The sequence below is a fragment of the Oncorhynchus kisutch genome, linkage group LG27 (genome assembly GCF_002021735.2).
Source record: "Oncorhynchus kisutch isolate 150728-3 linkage group LG27, Okis_V2, whole genome shotgun sequence".
Taxonomy (NCBI): domain Eukaryota; kingdom Metazoa; phylum Chordata; class Actinopteri; order Salmoniformes; family Salmonidae; genus Oncorhynchus; species Oncorhynchus kisutch.
In genome coordinates, this window is record NC_034200.2 from 3,501,870 (window position 1) to 3,521,631 (window position 19,762).

The following is a 19,762-nucleotide window of genomic DNA, read 5'->3' on the forward strand; positions in this document are numbered from 1 at the left end:
TGTGACAGGGCCTGGAGTGGCACAGGTGATGATGTGACAGTTTCAGGGAACTGCGGAGTAGTGCGTCACCCCTACCTGTTTGATGTTGGTTGAGTGGTGGCATGCAATGCTCTGTCCTCTGTTGTGCTGTTGGTGATGGTGATGCAGAGAGGAGGCCCTAGCCTGGGCCTGTTTCAGTTGCTGGGACACTAGATGCTCCGCCTTCACCGACGGAGAGGTGGATGAGGAGGAGAAAGAGGAGGAGGGGGTGTGAGAGACGGGGGCGGCAGCCTGCTGGAGGATCTGCTGCTCTATCTCCTGTTCCTGCTGCAGGGCCTTGACAAACGCAGCCTTCAGCCTATTGGTGTGCTCGGCCTTCAGGGCCTTCTTCTGATTGGAGGACATGCAATCCGCACAGAGGATGGTCCCGCCCTTGGCCTTGTCTTGCCTCCAACGGCAGGTAAAATCGGTGCTGCACTGGGTGCAGGTGAAGGGCTCTTTGATGGAGGGCTTGACCGGGGGCTTCCCTGTTTTAGCTGGGGAAGACAAAAAGGATAGCGCAGCAGGGGGAGGGGTGGATAAGGAAGTGATATTATTGTGTAAATTAATTGTATGTAATATGATGGAATACTGTATGTAGTGTTTGCACCTCTGATAGCATAGTGTTATATAGTGTTTACACAAGCATAATATGTATAGTACCTCTAATCATGGAGTCCAGCAGGTTCTGCACCACATCCTCCAGGCCCACCAGGTAGATGAACTCGTTGTTGGCTGCCGAGGGAAGGAAGTTTAGCTCTGGGGTGGGAAGTTTGGGAGGAGGGATCTCCAGAAGCGTCTTCTCCAGCTGCTTACGCAGGGCTTGCTTAGCTGCGGCCTGACAGGCAGCAGGAGAGTCGTTCACGTTGACCACAGACACACTGCTGTTTCCAGACTGGGTGGTCAGAGAAGGAACCTTCATGTTAGTTGCGGAGGCCTGGGGGAGAGAGTGAGAAGGGGTTGAGAGGGAGAAAGAAGGGGGTAAGATCTTTTTATTTAACCTTCATTTAACCAAGCAAGTCAGTTAAGAACAAATTCTTATTTACAATGACAGCCTCCCCCGGGCCAAACCCGAAAGACGCTGGGCCAATTGTGCGCCGCCCTATGGGACTCCCAATCGCGGCCGGTTGTGATACAGCCCGGGATCGTCCCCAGGTCTGTAGTAACGCCTCTAGCACTGCGATGCAGTGCCTTAGACCGCTGTGCCACTCCAGAGACAAGTGGGGAGAGGTGTCCAGTTGAGGTTGTCATGCAAATACAGCATGACAGATCAGATTCATTAAAACTGTGTCACATTCAGGGGGAAAGGGTAGCTGAGTTCGAGTGGTTCAATATGTCTGAAACATGAATGCAATTGGGTTGATGAATCAAATCTGCAAGTCTCCATTGCACCACTCTATGATTCTGCACAAGCTAGCTGGCTACAGTTTGAATGGCCACTACAAGGAGGCCAGAAAGGGTGCAACAGTATTGAGTGGCTAGCTAGCTAATTAGAAATGGCTAAAAGTATACACGCAAAACGTTATTTTGTGCAATATGCTGATATCAAAGACAGTAGGTTGAGACGTGATAAATATTGTTTTGACTTGCTACATGACATACACAAGGACTGTATCTTGCCAGCAAGCTCGCGCCAGCAATGAAAAAGTTCAGATGACATCATGCTATGAGTTTATTAAATGCATTGCGTGTGTGTTCTAATTTATAATTATTTAAATGATCTTTCACCTCAAATGATATTTGAGGTGAATTTACCATAACCACTTTGGACCATCCTTTTCGGTGAAAAGAAATCGAGATGGGTAGTTGTGCCATTTTTAAGATTAGTCAAGTGTGAACCACATCTAGTGGGCATCAGCTGATCAAAGCCAGAATGTTGCAAAAAACTTCATGCATTTAATCTTTCATGAACAAGATCCATTTTCCCACCCAATTTTCTTTTGTATTTTCCCCCCATTAGTCCACTGATACAGTTCTAAAATGTTTGTATTTTCCCCCATTAGTCCACTGATACAGTTCTAAAATGTTTGTATTTTCCCCCCATTAGTCCACTGATACAGTTCTAAAATGTTTGTATTTTCCCCCCATTAGTCCACTGATACAGTTCTAAAATGTTTGTATTTTCCCCCCATTAGTCCACTGATACAGTTCTAAAATGTTTGTATTTTCCCCCATTAGTCCACTGATACAGTTCTAAAATGTTTGTATTTTCCCCCATTAGTCCACTGATACAGTCCTAAAATGTTTGTATTTTCCCCCCATTAGTCCACTGATACAGTTCTAAAATGTTTGTATTTTCCCCCCATTAGTCCACTGATACAGTTCTAAAATGTTTGTATTTTCCCCCCATTAGTCCACTGATACAGTTCTAAAATGTTTGTATTTTCCCCCCATTAGTCCACTGATACAGTTCTAAAATGTTTGTATTTTCCCCCCATTAGTCCACTGATACAGTTCTAAAATGTTTGTATTTTCCCCCCATTAGTCCACTGATACAGTTCTAAAATGTTTGTATTTTCCCCCCATTAGTCCACTGATACAGTTCTAAAATGTTTGTATTTTCCCCCCATTAGTCCACTGATACAGTTCTAAAATGTTTGTATTTTCCCCCCATTAGTCCACTGATACAGTTCTAAAATGTTTGTATTTTCTCCCCATTAGTCCACTGATACAGTTCTAAAATGTTTGTATTTTCCCCCCATTAGTCCACTGATACAGTTCTAAAATGTTTGTATTTTCCCCCCATTAGTCCACTGATACAGTTCTAAAATGTTTGTATTTTCCCCCATTAGTCCACTGATACAGTTCTAAAATGTTTGTATTTTCCCCCCATTAGTCCACTGATACAGTTCTAAAATGTTTGTATTTTCCCCCCATTAGTCCACTGATACAGTTCTAAAATGTTTGTATTTTCCCCCCATTAGTCCACTGATACAGTTCTAAAATGTTTGTATTTTCCCCCCATTAGTCCACTGATACAGTTCTAAAATGTTTGTATTTTCCCCCCATTAGTCCACTGATACAGTTCTAAAATGTTTGTATTTTCCCCCCATTAGTCCACTGATACAGTTCTAAAATGTTTGTATTTTCCCCCCATTAGTCCACTGATACAGTTCTAAAATGTTTGTATTTTCCCCCCATTAGTCCACTGATACAGTTCTAAAATGTTTGTATTTTCCCCCCATTAGTCCACTGATACAGTTCTAAAATGTTTGTATTTTCTCCCCATTAGTCCACTGATACAGTTCTAAAATGTTTGTATTTTCCCCCCATTAGTCCACTGATACAGTTCAAAAATGTTTGTATTTTCCCCCCATTAGTCCACTGATACAGTTCTAAAATGTTTGTATTTTCCCCCCATTAGTCCACTGATACAGTTCTAAAATGTTTGTATTTTCCCCCCATTAGTCCACTGATACAGTCCTAAAATGTTTGTATTTTCCCCCCATTAGTCCACTGATACAGTTCTAAAATGTTTGTATTTTCCCCCCATTAGTCCACTGATACAGTTCTAAAATGTTTGTATTTTCCCCCCATTAGTCCACTGATACAGTTCTAAAATGTTTGTATTTTCCCCCCATTAGTCCACTGATACAGTTCTAAAATGTTTGTATTTTCCCCCCATTAGTCCACTGATACAGTTCTAAAATGTTTGTATTTTCCCCCCATTAGTCCACTGATACAGTTCTAAAATGTTTGTATTTTCCCCCCATTAGTCCACTGATACAGTTCTAAAATGTTTGTATTTTCCCCCCATTAGTCCACTGATACAGTTCTAAAATGTTTGTATTTTCCCCCATTAGTCCACTGATACAGTTCTAAAATGTTTGTATTTTCCCCCATTAGTCCACTGATACAGTCCTAAAATGTTTGTATTTTCCCCCCATTAGTCCACTGATACAGTTCTAAAATGTTTGTATTTTCCCCCCATTAGTCCACTGATACAGTTCTAAAATGTTTGTATTTTCCCCCCATTAGTCCACTGATACAGTTCTAAAATGTTTGTATTTTCCCCCCATTAGTCCACTGATACAGTTCTAAAATGTTTGTATTTTCCCCCCATTAGTCCACTGATACAGTTCTAAAATGTTTGTATTTTCCCCCCATTAGTCCACTGATACAGTTCTAAAATGTTTGTATTTTCCCCCCATTAGTCCACTGATACAGTTCTAAAATGTTTGTATTTTCCCCCCATTAGTCCACTGATACAGTTCTAAAATGTTTGTATTTTCCCCCCATTAGTCCACTGATACAGTTCTAAAATGTTTGTATTTTCTCCCCATTAGTCCACTGATACAGTTCTAAAATGTTTGTATTTTCCCCCCATTAGTCCACTGATACAGTTCTAAAATGTTTGTATTTTCCCCCCATTAGTCCACTGATACAGTTCTAAAATGTTTGTATTTTCCCCCATTAGTCCACTGATACAGTTCTAAAATGTTTGTATTTTCCCCCCATTAGTCCACTGATACAGTTCTAAAATGTTTGTATTTTCCCCCCATTAGTCCACTGATACAGTTCTAAAATGTTTGTATTTTCCCCCCATTAGTCCACTGATACAGTTCTAAAATGTTTGTATTTTCCCCCCATTAGTCCACTGATACAGTTCTAAAATGTTTGTATTTTCCCCCCATTAGTCCACTGATACAGTTCTAAAATGTTTGTATTTTCCCCCCATTAGTCCACTGATACAGTTCTAAAATGTTTGTATTTTCCCCCCATTAGTCCACTGATACAGTTCTAAAATGTTTGTATTTTCCCCCCATTAGTCCACTGATACAGTTCTAAAATGTTTGTATTTTCCCCCCATTAGTCCACTGATACAGTTCTAAAATGTTTGTATTTTCTCCCCATTAGTCCACTGATACAGTTCTAAAATGTTTGTATTTTCCCCCCATTAGTCCACTGATACAGTTCAAAAATGTTTGTATTTTCCCCCCATTAGTCCACTGATACAGTTCTAAAATGTTTGTATTTTCCCCCCATTAGTCCACTGATACAGTTCTAAAATGTTTGTATTTTCCCCCCATTAGTCCACTGATACAGTCCTAAAATGTTTGTATTTTCCCCCCATTAGTCCACTGATACAGTTCTAAAATGTTTGTATTTTCCCCCCATTAGTCCACTGATACAGTTCTAAAATGTTTGTATTTTCCCCCCATTAGTCCACTGATACAGTTCTAAAATGTTTGTATTTTCCCCCCATTAGTCCACTGATACAGTTCTAAAATGTTTGTATTTTCCCCCCATTAGTCCACTGATACAGTTCTAAAATGTTTGTATTTTCCCCCCATTAGTCCACTGATACAGTTCTAAAATGTTTGTATTTTCCCCCCATTAGTCCACTGATACAGTTCTAAAATGTTTGTATTTTCCCCCCATTAGTCCACTGATACAGTTCTAAAATGTTTGTATTTTCCCCCCATTAGTCCACTGATACAGTTCTAAAATGTTTGTATTTTCCCCCCATTAGTCCACTGATACAGTTCTAAAATGTTTGTATTTTCCCCCCATTAGTCCACTGATACAGTTCTAAAATGTTTGTATTTTCCCCCCATTAGTCCACTGATACAGTTCTAAAATGTTTGTATTTTCCCCCCATTAGTCCACTGATACAGTTCTAAAATGTTTGTATTTTCCCCCCATTAGTCCACTGATACAGTTCTAAAATGTTTGTATTTTCCCCCCATTAGTCCACTGATACAGTTCTAAAATGTTTGTATTTTCCCCCCATTAGTCCACTGATACAGTTCTAAAATGTTTGTATTTTCCCCCCCATTAGTCCACTGATACAGTTCTAAAATGTTTGTATTTTCCCCCCATTAGTCCACTGATACAGTTCTAAAATGTTTGTATTTTCCCCCCATTAGTCCACTGATACAGTTCTAAAATGTTTGTATTTTCCCCCCATTAGTCCACTGATACAGTTCTAAAATGTTTTGCATGTCAGAAGTCAAGTTTTCAAGATATTGAACTTTCAAGAACAAAAGTGGCACCTGGCACGTCATCAGTACTTTAGTCCTCTATAACATTTTACGTTATGGAGTTTAAAAAGTTTTACTTCAATATTTAAAGCAAAGCAGTTTAATATAGTCAAGGTAAAATAATTGGTCTGATTACTTTGATAGAACGTTTGAGAAAGTAGTCTAACTTTGAATTGTGGGGCAGTTAGATCACAAAAATGTCTAAACAACAATTGAAAGAAGAAAGACAAAGTGATCTTCTGTCAGAAGATGGCAATAAAGGCACGATGTGGACAACACCCTTAGGAAAGCAAAGCAACTGAATCATATTCATGCTGTGGGTTTCAGATAAATAGATGCACGATACACTTTTGTAAAGCGTTCAGTGTAAATTAAGTTTGATTTTAGTTGAATGATGATGTAATGATTAGAACGTTTTAGGTTATTATTTGGGGAGAGAAATATGATGGTGCATCTAGTGATGAAAGCTCTTTAAAAGTATTTTTGTGTTAGTTGAAGAACTATGTAGAATAGGTTTGTATGTAGACCTACTGATAACTAGCTATAATTCTATCTATCTAATAAATAACCTCTCACAACAACTACTAACCACAACCACTGACCACAACCACACAACTACTGACCACAACCACACAACTACTGACCACAAACACACAACTACTGACCACAAACACACAACCACTAACCACAACCACACAACTACTGACCACAACCACTGACCACAACCACACAACTACTGACCACAACCACACAACTACTGACCACAAACACACAACTACTGACCACAACCACACAACTACTGACCACAAACACACAACTACTGACCACAAACACACAACCACTAACCACAACCACACAACTACTGACCACAACCACTGACCACAACCACACAACTACTGACCACAACCACACAACTACTGACCACAAACACACAACTACTGACCACAACCACACAACCACTAACCACAACCACACAACCACTAACCACAACCACTGACCACAACCACACAACTACTGACCACAACCACACAACTACTGACCACAACCACTGACCACAACCACACAACTACTGACCACAACCACACAACTACTGACCACAACCACTGACCACAACCACACAACTACTGACCACAACCACACAACTACTGACCACAAACACACAACTACTGACCACAACCACACAACTACTGACCACAACCACACAACTACTGACCACAAACACACTACTACTGACCACAACCACTGACCACAACCACACAACTACTGACCACAACCACACAACTACTGACCACAAACACACAACTACTGACCACAACCACACAACTACTAACCACAACCACACAACCACTGACCACAACCACACACTTACTGACCACAAACACACACCTACTGACCACAAACACACAACTACTGACCACAAACACACAACTACTGACCAAACACACAACTACTGACCAAACACACAACTACTGACCAAACACACAACTACTGACCACAACCACACAACCGCACAACTACTAACCACAACCACACAACTACTAACCACAAACACACAACTACTAACCACAACCACACAACTACTAACCACAAACACACAACTACTGACCACAAACACACTACTACTGACCACAACCACACAACTACTGACCACAAACACACTACTACTGACCACAAACACACTACTACTGACCACAAACACACTACTACTGACCACACATCTAATCACCACAACTACTGACCACACATCTAATCACCACAACTACTGACCACACAACCACTGACCACAACCACACAACTACTACTGACCACTTCCACACAACTACTGACCAAAACCACTGACCACACAACTACTGAACCACAAAACTATTAACCAAAACTACTTACCACAACCACACAATTACTGACCACAAACATGCTACCACTGACCCCACATCTAATCACCACAATTACTGACCACACAACTACTGACCACAACCACACAACTACTGACCACACAATTACTACTGGCCACAAAACTGACCACAACTACTGAACCAAACACCTACTTACCAAAACGACGGACCACAGCTATCAACCGCAACTACTGACCACACAACTACTGATCACAAATACAAAACTAATGACCTTAACCAAATATATTTAAACTCAGTTTTTCACTCAGTTTTTCACAATTCCTGACATTTAATCCTAGTAAAAATTCCCTGTCTTAGGTCAGTATAATAGTAGAGAGAATGAATTATTTCAGCTTTTATTTCTTTCATCACATTCCCAGTGGGTCAGAAGTTTACATACAGTCAATTAGTATTTGGTAGCATTGCCTTTAAATTGTTTAACTTGGGTCAAACATTTTGGGTAGCCTTCCACAAGCTTCCCACAATAAGCTGGGTGAATTCTTGCCCATTCCTCCTGACAGAGCTGGTGTAACTGAGTCAGGTTTGTAGGCCTCCTTGCTCACCCACGCTTTTTCAGTTCTGCCCACAGATTTTTGAGGTTAGGGATTTGTTGTCCTGCGATGGCCACTCCAATACCTTGACTTTGTTGTCCTGAAGCCATTTTCCCACAACTTTGGAAGTATACTTGGGGTCATTGTCCATTTTGGAAGACCCATTTGCGACCAATCTTTAACTTCCTGACTGACATCTTGAGATGTTGTTTCAATATATCCACATAATTTTCATTCTTCATCGTACCATATATTTTGTGAAGTGCACCAGTCCCTCCTGCAGCAAAGCACCCACATGACATGATGCTGCCACTCCCGTGCTTCACAGTTGGGATGGTATTCTTCGGGTTGCAAGCCTCCCCCTTTTTCCTCCAAACATAACGATGGGCATTATGGCCAAACAGTTCTATTTTTGTTTCATCAGACCAGAGGACATTTCTCCAAAAAGTACCATCTTTGTCCCCATGTGCAGTTGCAAACCATAGTCTGGCTTTTTTATGGTGGTTTGGAGCAGTGGCTTCTTCCTTGCTGAGCGGCCTTTCAGGTTATGTCGAGATATAGGACTTGTTTTACTGTGGATATAGATACCTTGTGAAGATGCTGGAGGAAGCAGGTACAAGGTCCTTGCTGTTGTTCTGGGATTGATTTGCACTTTACGCACCAAAGTATGTTCATCTCTAGGAGACAGAACGCATCTCCTTCCTGAGCGGTATGACAGCTGCGTGGTCCCATGGTGTTAATACTTGCGTACTATTGTTTGTTCAGATGAACATGGTACCTTCAGGCATTTGGAAATTGCTCCCAAGGAAGAACCTGACTTGTGGAGGTCTACAATTATTTTTTCTGATATCTTGGCTGATTTATTTGAATTTCCCATGTCAAGCAAAGAGGCACTGAGTTTGAAGATAGACCTTGAAATACATCCACAGGTACACCTCCAATTGACTCAAATTATGTCAATTAGCCTATCAGAAGCTTCTAAAGCAATGACATCCTTTTCTGGAATTTTCCAAGCTGTTTAAAAGGCACAGTCAACTTAGTGTATGTAAACTTCTGACCCACTGGAATTGTGATACAGTGAATTATAAGTGAAATAATCTGTCAGTAAACAATTGCTGGAAAAATTGTGTCATGCACAAAGTAGATGTCCTAACCGACTTGCCAAAACTATAGTTTGTTAACAAGAAATATGTGGAGTGGTTGAAAAATGAGTTTTATTGACTCCAACCTAAGTGTATGTAAACTTCCAACTTCAACTGGTTCTGAAAGGCCCCAGAGTCTGCAACACCACTAAGCAAGGGACACCACCAAGCAAGCGGACCATGAAGACCAAGGAGCTCTCCAAACAGGTCATGGACAAAGTTGTGGAGAAGTAGAGATCAGGGTTGGGTTATAAAAAAATATCAGAAACTTTGAACATCCAGCGGAGCACCACTGAATCCGTTGTTAAAAAATTGAAAGAATATGGCACCACAACAAACCTGCCAAGAGGGCCGCCCACCAAAACTCACAGACCAGGCAAGGAGGGCATTAATCAGAGAGGCAACAAAGAGACCAACAATAACCCTGAAGGAGCTACAAAGCTCCACAGCGGAGATTGGAGTATCTGTCCAATGACCACCTTAAAGAGCTGGGCTTTACGGAAGAGTGGCCAGAGAAGAAGCCATTGCTTATAGAAAAAAATAAGCTGGTGTTCGCCAAAAGGCATGTGGGACACTCCCCAAGCATATGGAAGAAGGTACTCTGGTCAGATGAGACTCAAATGTAGCTTTTTGGCCTTGAAAGAAAATGTCTAGCACAAACCCAACACCTCTCATCACCCCGAGAACACCACCCCACATTGAAGCATGGTGGAGGCAGCATCATGCTGTGGGGATGTTTTTCCATCGACAGGGACTGAGAAACTGGTCAGAATTGAAGGAATGATAGATGGCACTAAATATAGGGAAATTCTTGAGGGAAACCTGTTTCAGTCTTCAAGAGATTTGAGACGGGGACAGAGGTTCACCTTCCAGCAGGACAATGGCCCTAAGCATACTGCTGAAGCAACACTCAAGTGGTTTAAGGGGAAACATTTAAATGTATTGGAATGGCCTAGTCAAAGTCCAGACCTCAATCCAATTGAGAATCTGTAGTATGACTTAATGATTGCTGTACACCAGCGGAATCCATCCAACTTGAAAGAGCTGGAGCAGTTTTGCCTTGAAGAATGGGCAAAAATCCCAGTGGCTAGATGTGGTAAGCTTATAGAAACATACCCCAAGAGACTTGCAGCTGTATTTGCTGCAAAAGGTGTCTATACAAAGTATTGACTTTGGGGGGGGGGGTGAATAGTTATGCATGCTCAAGTTCTTGTTAGTTCACAATAAAACATATTTTGCATCTTGAAAGTGGTTGGCATGTTGTGTAAATCAAATGATACAAACCTCCCAAAAATCTATTTTAATTCCAGGTTGTAAGGCAACAAAACAGGAAAAATGCCAAGGGGGGTGAATACTTTCGCAAGCCACTGTAAATCACTGTTAGCTTAAAGAGGTTATTTATTAGATTGATAACTAGCTGTAGTTCTGTAGATCTACATAAAAAACTATTCTACATAGTTCTTCAACTACCACAAAAAAAAACACTTTTAACTTCTTATGGCTGGGGGCAGTATTGAGTAGCTTGGATGAATAAGATGCCCAAGAGTAAACTGCCTGCTACTCAGGTCCAGTTGCTAATATATGCATATTATTAGCATATTTTGATAGAAAACACTCTGAAGTTTCTAAAACTGTTTGAATGATGTCTGTAAGTATAACAGAACTCACATGGCAGGCAAAAATACAGTGTCTATGGGGTCATATTGCACTTCCTAAGGCTTCCACTAGATGTCAACAGTCTTTAGAACCTTGTTTGAGGCTTCTACTGTGAAGGAGGGGGGGATGAGAGCTGATTGAGTCAGGGGTCTGCCAGAGTGGCGTGAGCTGATCATGCGCTCTCACGTGAGAGCGACCTGCGTTCCATTGCATTTCTACAGACAAAGGAATACTCCGGTTGAAACATTATTGAAGATTGATGATAAAAACATCCTAAGGATTGATTCTATACTTCGTTTGACATGTTTCTACGAACTGTAATATGACTTTTCGCCTGGACTTGCCTGCGCCTCGTGAGTTTGGGTTGTGTACTGTATGCGCAAACAAAAAGGAGGTATTTGGACCTAAATGATGGACTTTTTCGAACAAATCAAACATTTATTGTGGAACTGGGATTCCTGGGAGTGCATTCTGATGAAGATCATCAAAGGTAAGTGAATATTTATAATGCTATTTCTGACTTCTGTTGACACCACAACATGGCGGATATCTGTATGGCTTGTTTTGGTCTCTGAGCACTGTACTCTATTGCATGGTGTGCTTTCTCCGTAAGGCTTTTTAAAAATCTGACACAGCGGTTGCATTTATCTAAAGTTCCATGCATTTAATTTTTACAGGGACTGCACATTAATCAACGTTTCAGTAAAAGTGACGGTTTTAGCCAGCCAGCTAATTTTCAACTGCAGTCCCTGAGCAGGTTATTAAAAACAATTACAATATAGACCATCATTGAGCAGTGAGCACACACAGAGCAACATAGGACAAGCAAGACGTAGCATACAGACAGAATAAAAAGCAGCAAGACAAAATTCATAAAAGCAACAAAGTGTTTCCACACCACACAAGTTACAGACAACAGACATGGAAAGCGGCTATACACCGCATGGCATTATGTTCACAAATCGGATTGACCTTTAGCCATGTCTTCAAGCATTTTGTGAAAGTGTGATATGTGGTGCAGTTATGTGTGTCTGATGGCAGTGTATTCCAGACATGGGAAGCTCTCACAGAGAAAACGGATTTACTAAAGTTGCTTTTCCTGAAGGGAACTATACAGTCACCTCTCATGGCAGACCTTGTGGATCTGCTGCCATATGTTTGGGTTTACTGTTTAACAAAAATACTGAGTGGAGGGGGCGCCAGGCCATTTAGGATCTTGAATACAAGACATGCGTCGGTGTATTGCACAAGATTTTCCCAACTCAGGAGCTCATGCTTTCTGAGGATGTAACAGTGATGATGGCTATTGGGCTTCCTATCAAGCACTTTGAGAGCCTGCTTGTAGACGGACTGAATAGGTTTTAATGTTGTACAGCAAGCTTGGGCCCAACTAGTCAAGCAGTATGTCATGTGGGGGAGTATCATAGATTTGAAGTACAGTTTTGTTACCTCTGTAGTCAAACAATTTCGTATAAATCGGAAATTAGCCTAGTTGAATTAGGTTATCTGAATGACCTTTTTCACATGCTTTTTAAAACAGAGGTTGGAATCAAGTATGATGATAAGAGTGGGCGACAGCTGATTGCTCACTCTGACACACTGAGTTCTGCCTTCAAGGTATGATTTCATCCATCTCAAGGCATCGGGGGAAAAGTTGAACTTGGACAATTATGTGATGAGAATCTCATGGTTAACAGTATCAAAAGCCTTCCTTAAGTCCAGAAACACAGCCCCAACAACGCCCCCTTTGTCCATCTTGGACTTCACATTGTCCAGAAGAAAGCAGTTGGCCGTTTCTGTGCAGTGTTTCGCTCTGAAGCCAAACTGCATGGAGTGTAATGTGAAAGGGCTGTTTTTGAGGTGGGCAATCAGTTGTTCTGCTACACACTTTTCAACAACCTTTAACACCACAGGTAGTATACTAATGTAGTTACTCACATCAGCAGGGTCGCCCGATTTAAAGATGGCCGTTATTATGGCCGACTTCCATACCCTTGGAAACACTCCGAGACCAATAGATGTGTTGGTGACCTTAGTAATGTGGCCAATGAGTGACTCTTTGTAGTTTTTAAAGAAAGGTCCAGCCCAAACACATCTTTGGCTTTAGAGTTCTTTAGTGAGCTAATCATCTTGTTCACCTTTGACTCAGAAACCTCCCTTATGATGAAGACAGGTTGAGTGTCATTTACTAGCACTGAGATTTCTGTTGTTTTGAATTTGGCGCCCTGCACTTTCACTGGCTGTTGTCATATCGATCCTGTTAGCGGGATCTAAGCCATGAGAAGTTTTAAAGAGCTGTCATCTCTAGATGCCCCATCATATTTCCCAAATAATAGCCTACAACTTTCTAATCATTACATTATCATTCAACTAAAATCAAACTGAACGTTTTACAAAACGTAAATTGTGCATCTATTTCTCTGAAACCCACAGCATGAATGATTGAGTTATTTTGCTTTCCCAAGAGTGCTGTCCACATGATCCTGCTTTTTATTCCCATCTTCTGACAGAATATCTTTCAGTTTTCACACACAACAACAGTAGTTTAGACATTTTTGTGATTGAACTGCCCCCCAATCCAAAGTAATACAGTTGATAGTGTGGTCTATCAAAGTAATCAGACCAATTACCAATTTACTACATTTAACTTTGACAATATCTGACTGCTTGGCTTAACTAAAACACTTAAACTTTCTTCCATTACCACAAAAACACTTTTAAAAGAGTTAAAGCATGTCCCACCAATTGTACTTCATGTACAATTACCATGTAGTTATTATTATTATTATTGTTAGGATCACTACTCCTCTTATGCCGTTTAAATTAGAAACGCCATTCAAACTTTAAAACGTACAGACCTGTCTGGAATAGTGTGCTTGCACACAACTTTTTGATAACATCTATACTTATTAAACTACTAAAAACTTAATCCACTCTTATGGGATTTCTTCAATATTCTAAAGCTTCCATTGTGACATCATGACTTCCAACATTACTTTCGCTGTGAATGCAATAATGTAAATTTGGACACAAATCAGGACTTTGACCACTTTCCCAACAAGTTGGACAAAAGGCATTGGAAATCTTCCTCTAATTCTCTTCTATTCAAATCTAAAATTGTAACAAAAATATATCATATAGCTGTTTTACTAACCAGGTAAATTACATTTCCTCTAACCTTTTATATATATAAAAAAAAACGGACATTTGATCACTTTCCGAACAAATTAGACAAAAATATATGCATCTTGTTCTACTTCACTGCTATTCAAATCTGGAATCAGAACATAAATATTTTCTACCAATCAAAAGTTACAGCTGTTTGTCAGTGTTTAGCCTGATGAAAACTTGCTAGCTAACGCCAGTTAACAGTACTCTCATGTCTCGTCATTGAGCAGCACAAACAGAGCCATTGTTATGGATACCAATGCATTTCAATGGCACAAAAGGGCCATAGACTAGAATGTAAAAACAAAAATCACAAATTCTAGTCCTCTCCTCTTTCACCATCATAGCTATCAACTCCAAACCAACATTGAGATGTTAATACAGATGCTACTTAGATTGCTTGTCAAAAGATTTTTGATGAACTCAGCAAAAAAAGAAACATCCCTGTCTTTCAAAGATAATTCGTAAATAACTTCACAGATCTTCATTGTAAAGGGTTTAAACACCGTTTTCCAAGCTTGGTCAATGAACCACAAACAATTAATGAACATGCACCTGTGGAACGGTTGTTAAGACACTCACAGCTTACAGGCGGTAGGCAATTAAGGTCACAGTTATGAAAACATAGGACACTAAAGAGGCCTTTCTACTGACTCTGAAAATCACCAAAAGAAAGATGCCCAGGGTCCCTGCGTGAACGTGCCTTACACGGAACCCAAACCAGCTACGCGCGAGCGCCATTAGGCATAAATGTTTTTGTCCCCCCCACACCAAACGCGATCACAACACGCAGGTTAAAATATCAAAACAAAGTCTGAACCAATTATATTAATTTATATTAATTATATAAATTTTTTGGCCTCCCGGGTGGTGCAATGGTCTAGGGCACTGCATCGCAGTGCTAGCTGTGCCACCAGAGACTCTGGGTTCGCGCCCAGGCTCTGTCGCAGCCGGCCGCGACTGGGAGGTCCGTGGGGCGACGCACAATTGGCCTAGCGTCGTCCGGGTTAGGCAGGGTTTGGCCGGTAGGGATATTCTTGTCTCATCGCACACCAGCGACTCCTGTGGCGGGCCGGGCACAGTGAATGATAACCAGGTCGCCAGGTGCACGGTGTTTCCTCCGACACATTGGTGCAGCTGGCTTCCGGGTTGGATGCGCGCTGTGTTAAGAAGCAGTGCGGCTTGGTTGGGTTGTGTTTCGGAGGACGCATGGCTTTCGACCTTCGTCTCTCCCGAGCCCGTACGGGAGTTGTAGCGATGAGATAAGATAGTAACTACTAACAATTGGATACCACGAAATTGGGGAGAAAAGGGGGTAAAATTCAAGAAAATATATATATATTATATTAATTTGGGGACAGGTCAAAAAGCATTAAACATGTCTAACAATTTAACTAGTGAGCTTGCACTTGCTAGCTAATTTGTCCAATTTAGCTAGCTTGCTGTTGCTAGCTAATTTGTCCTGGGATATAAACATTGAGCTGTTATTTTACCTGTAATGTACAAGGTCCTCTACTCCGCCAATTAAATCACTCATAAAACAGTCAATCAAATTGTTTCTAGTCATCTCTCTTCCTTCCAGGCTTTTTCTTCTCTTGAATTTATATTGCGATTGGTAACTTTCATAAATTAGGTCCATTACCGTCACTGACCTCGTTCGTCTTTCAGTCACCCACGTGGGTATAACCAATGAGGAGATGGGTACCTGCTTCTATAAACCAATGAGGAGATGGGAGAGGCAGGACTTGCAGCGCGATCTGCGTCAGAAATAGAACTGATTTCTATTTTAGCCCTTGGCAACGCAGACGCTCGTTGACGCGCGCAAGCAGTGTGGTTGCAATAATTGAATAACATGGATTTCTACATTTATTTTGCAACGCGTACTCGACGCGAGCGGTGTGGTCAGCCTGTTAGGCATGCTGCAAGGAGGCATGAGGACTGCAGATGTGGCCAGGGCAATAAATTGAAATGTCCGTACTGTGAGATGCCCAAGACAGCGCTACAGGGAGACAGAAAGGACAGCTGATGGTCCTCGCAGTGGCAGACCACGTGTAACAACACCTGCACAGGATTGGTACATCCGAACATCACACCTGCGGAACAGGTACAAGATGGCAACTACAATTGCCCGAGTTACACCAGGAATGCACAATCCCGCCATCAGTGCTCAGACTGTCCGCAATGGGCTGAGAGAGGCCCGTTGTAGGCCTGTTGCAAGGCAGGTCCTCACTAGACATCACCGGCAACAACGTCGCCTATGGGCACAAACCCACTGTCGCTGGACCAGACAGGACTGGCAAAAAGTGCTCTTCACTGACGAGTCGTGGTTTTGTCTCACCATGGTTGATGGTCGGATTTGCGTTTATCGTCAAAGGAATGAGTGTTACATCGATTTGGAGGTGGAGGGTCCATCATGGTCTGGGGCGGTGTGTCACAGCATCATCGGACTGAGCTTGTTGTCATTGCAGGCAATCTCAACGCTGTGTGTTACAGGGAAGACATCCTCCTCCCTCATGTGGTACCCTTCCTGCAGGCTCATCCTGACATGACCCTCCAGCATGACAGTGCCACCAGCCATACTGCTCGTTCTGTGCGTGATTTCCTGCAAGACAGGAATGTCAGTGTTCTGCCATGGCCAGCGAAGAGCCCGGATCTCAATCCCATTGACCACGTCTGGGAACAGTTGGATCGGAGTTTGAGGGCTAGGGCCATTCCCCCCAGAAATGTCCGGGAACTTGCAGGTGCCTTGATGGAAGAGTGGGGTAACATCTCACAGCAAGAACTGGCAAATCTGGTGCAGTCCATGAGATGCACTGCAGTACTTAACGCAGCTGGTGGCCACACCAGATACTGACTGTTACTTTTGATTTTGACCCCCCCTTTGTTCAGGGACACATTATTCCATTTCTGTTAGTCACATGTCTGTGGAACTTGTTCAGTTTATGTCTCAGTTGTTGAATCTTGTTATGTTCATACAAATACTTACACATGTTAAGTTTGCAGAGAATAAACGCAGTTGACAGTGAGAGGACGTTTCTTCTTTTGCAGAGTTTATATATACTTTTGGAACTATAACCATTTATGTGCATAAACACATAGGACTACAAATGGTTCTGCTCCTTGGCCAATGAAGCTACAAGACCAACTTCAAAACATTCAGGCTATGCAAACTTCAAGTTCTTTAGAATCTTTATCAACTATCTACATAGACATTTGCATAAATTAGCATAAAGCAACATACCAACAGTAACTCTTGAACCGTTCAAGCTAGATACACCAAACCAACTTGCACATGTTCTGGCTATCCTAACTTCAAATTATTTAAAACATTAATCAACTATAACTGTATAAATTAGCATAAAAATGTCCCACCAACAGTAGATTAAGGCCTCTCCGATTCAGAGGGGTTGGATTAAATGCGGAAGACACATTTCGGTTGAATGCATTCAGTTGGTCAACTGACTAGGTATCCCTCTTTCCCTTTCCTAACTCTTGAACTGTTCAAGCTGGAGACACCAAAGCAATTTTCACACGTTCAGGCTATTCTATCCACTGCCACAAAAATACTGAAGGAAGTCACAATTTTTTATTAAATGGAAAAAACCATCTAGTTGTTATTATTATCATCACTAATGTGATGCTCTTAAAAGAGGCAGTGTACAATTTTAGAAAAATAGTGCTTTTAAATCATGTAGAAACCTAATATTCCACAAATTACTTTTTAATTTGAATCGCAGGTATTTATATCAACATTTTAGGTTTTTCTGATAAACAAATGTCTTTACAGGGTCACAACATGTGCTTCAGAAGTAGCTAGAATTCATATAGGCTGCATTTGAATCAATAAAAAAAATTTGAGCCCTGCCCCACCTGTGAGATGTTGACCAGCAGGCTGGTATTGTTTCCCACCCTGATGAGGCCTCTCTGGGCCTGGGTGCCGGGTACGTTGGCCCTGGAGGCCAGCAGCAGGGGAGGGGGGCCAGAGCCTCCAGAGCCAGACCCTGACAGTTGTTGCTGTTGCTGCTGCCGGAGAGACTGGATCTGCTGAGGAGACACAGCAATTGGCTACAAAAGGGGGTCAGGGGTGAGATTGGACCGAGGAGGAGAAGAGGGACAGGGCAGGGATAAAGAGGGCCAACATTGGACAGAGAGAGGGCATATAGAAGAGAGCATTGGACAGCTCATGGGAAAGAAGAGGATGAGGGACACAGCAGCAATATGTGAGGGAGGGTGGAGAGACAAGAGGGGAATGAAAGAGACCGAGACAAAAAGAGAGAGAAAAGAAAAAAACAGGTGACACAAAAGTCAGTCTTTAGTAGTGAGGATTGATATCATCTGATGACCAGTTTGGCAGGTAGATTGTGGTCTCTCTTACCTGTGCCCCTCTAACTAAGGGTGGCATGATGATCTGGGAGTTGTGGGAGCCATGCTTGGAAGAGATTTGCTGCCCGCCCCTCACCAGAGGAGGAGGAATGACTGTGCCTGAACTCCTACTTGACCCCACCTGCGGATGAAATAAAGTCTTCGGATTCATGTCTGGGTCTTAAACTAAATTATTCAATTAACAGAAACGTGGTAAACATTTTTTTTAAACTTGTGTGTGCATACAAGCTTGTTTGTGTGAGAGAGATGTCTGACCTGCTGGGAGCCTTTGCTGGCTGTAATGGATCCCCGGATCAGAGATGGAGGAGCTGCAGAACCTGACAATACTGAGGGCTGTGGAACAAGACAGAGATGGATAGAATGAGCTGGGTGTGTCTATTTGTAAGTTTGTGGAAGTATACATCTGGGTGAATGTATGTGTTTACCTGTGTGGCTTTTTCTGTATCGTGTGTGTGTGTCAGTGAGTGAGTGAGTGAGTGAGTGAGTGAGTGAGTGAGTGAGTGAGTGAGAGCGAGCGAGCTGGGATCTGAACTCCTGTTTTCTGCTTTGGGAAACCAAATTCCTTCTTGGGCAGAGGGTGACACTGATTTTATGTCACAGGCAGGGCTACCTCATCACGACAACTCACCTTGGCTATATGCGTCCATACCTTCTGCAGTGTGTCCTTCTGTATCTGGCTCTGTCGTAGTTTCTTCAGCAGCACCAGCTTGGCCTCCTCCTGCCTCAGCTCCTCTTTCAACTGCTTTATGATGCGATCCCTGTCCTCTGGACTGGTCTTCTACACACAGAGACCAGATAAAGACCAATTAGACGAGAGAAAGAGAGAGAGAGAGAGACAGAGAGAGAGAGACAGAAAGAGAGAGACAGAGAGAGAGACAGAGAGAGAGACAGAGAGAGAGACAGAGAGAGAGAGACCAGAGAGAGAGAGACCAAAGAGAGAGAGACCAGAGAGAGAGACCAGAGAGAGA

General features: G+C 41.9%; 1 protein-coding gene across 6 annotated transcripts in view; it reads right to left on the reverse strand.

Annotated features, from left to right (window-relative positions):
- LOC109871994 (transcriptional repressor p66-alpha-like) overlaps window positions 1-19,762 on the reverse strand; it is a 62,222-nt gene that overhangs the window by 4,894 nt on the left and 37,566 nt on the right. For 2 of the 6 annotated variants that reach the window (XM_031806979.1, XM_031806982.1), the window contains 6 exons: window positions 19,444-19,572; window positions 19,050-19,127; window positions 18,787-18,915; window positions 18,282-18,476; window positions 682-955; window positions 76-515 (listed from right to left, as the gene is read on the reverse strand). In XM_031806979.1, coding sequence (XP_031662839.1) covers window positions 76-515; window positions 682-955; window positions 18,282-18,476; window positions 18,787-18,915; window positions 19,050-19,127; window positions 19,444-19,572 — 1,245 coding nt within the window. Of the gene's footprint in view, window positions 1-75; window positions 516-681; window positions 956-18,281; window positions 18,477-18,786; window positions 18,916-19,049; window positions 19,128-19,422; window positions 19,573-19,762 lie in introns of all 6 variants that reach the window. The other 4 variants (XM_020463055.2, XM_020463059.2, XM_031806981.1 and 1 more) reach the window with 3 other exon arrangements.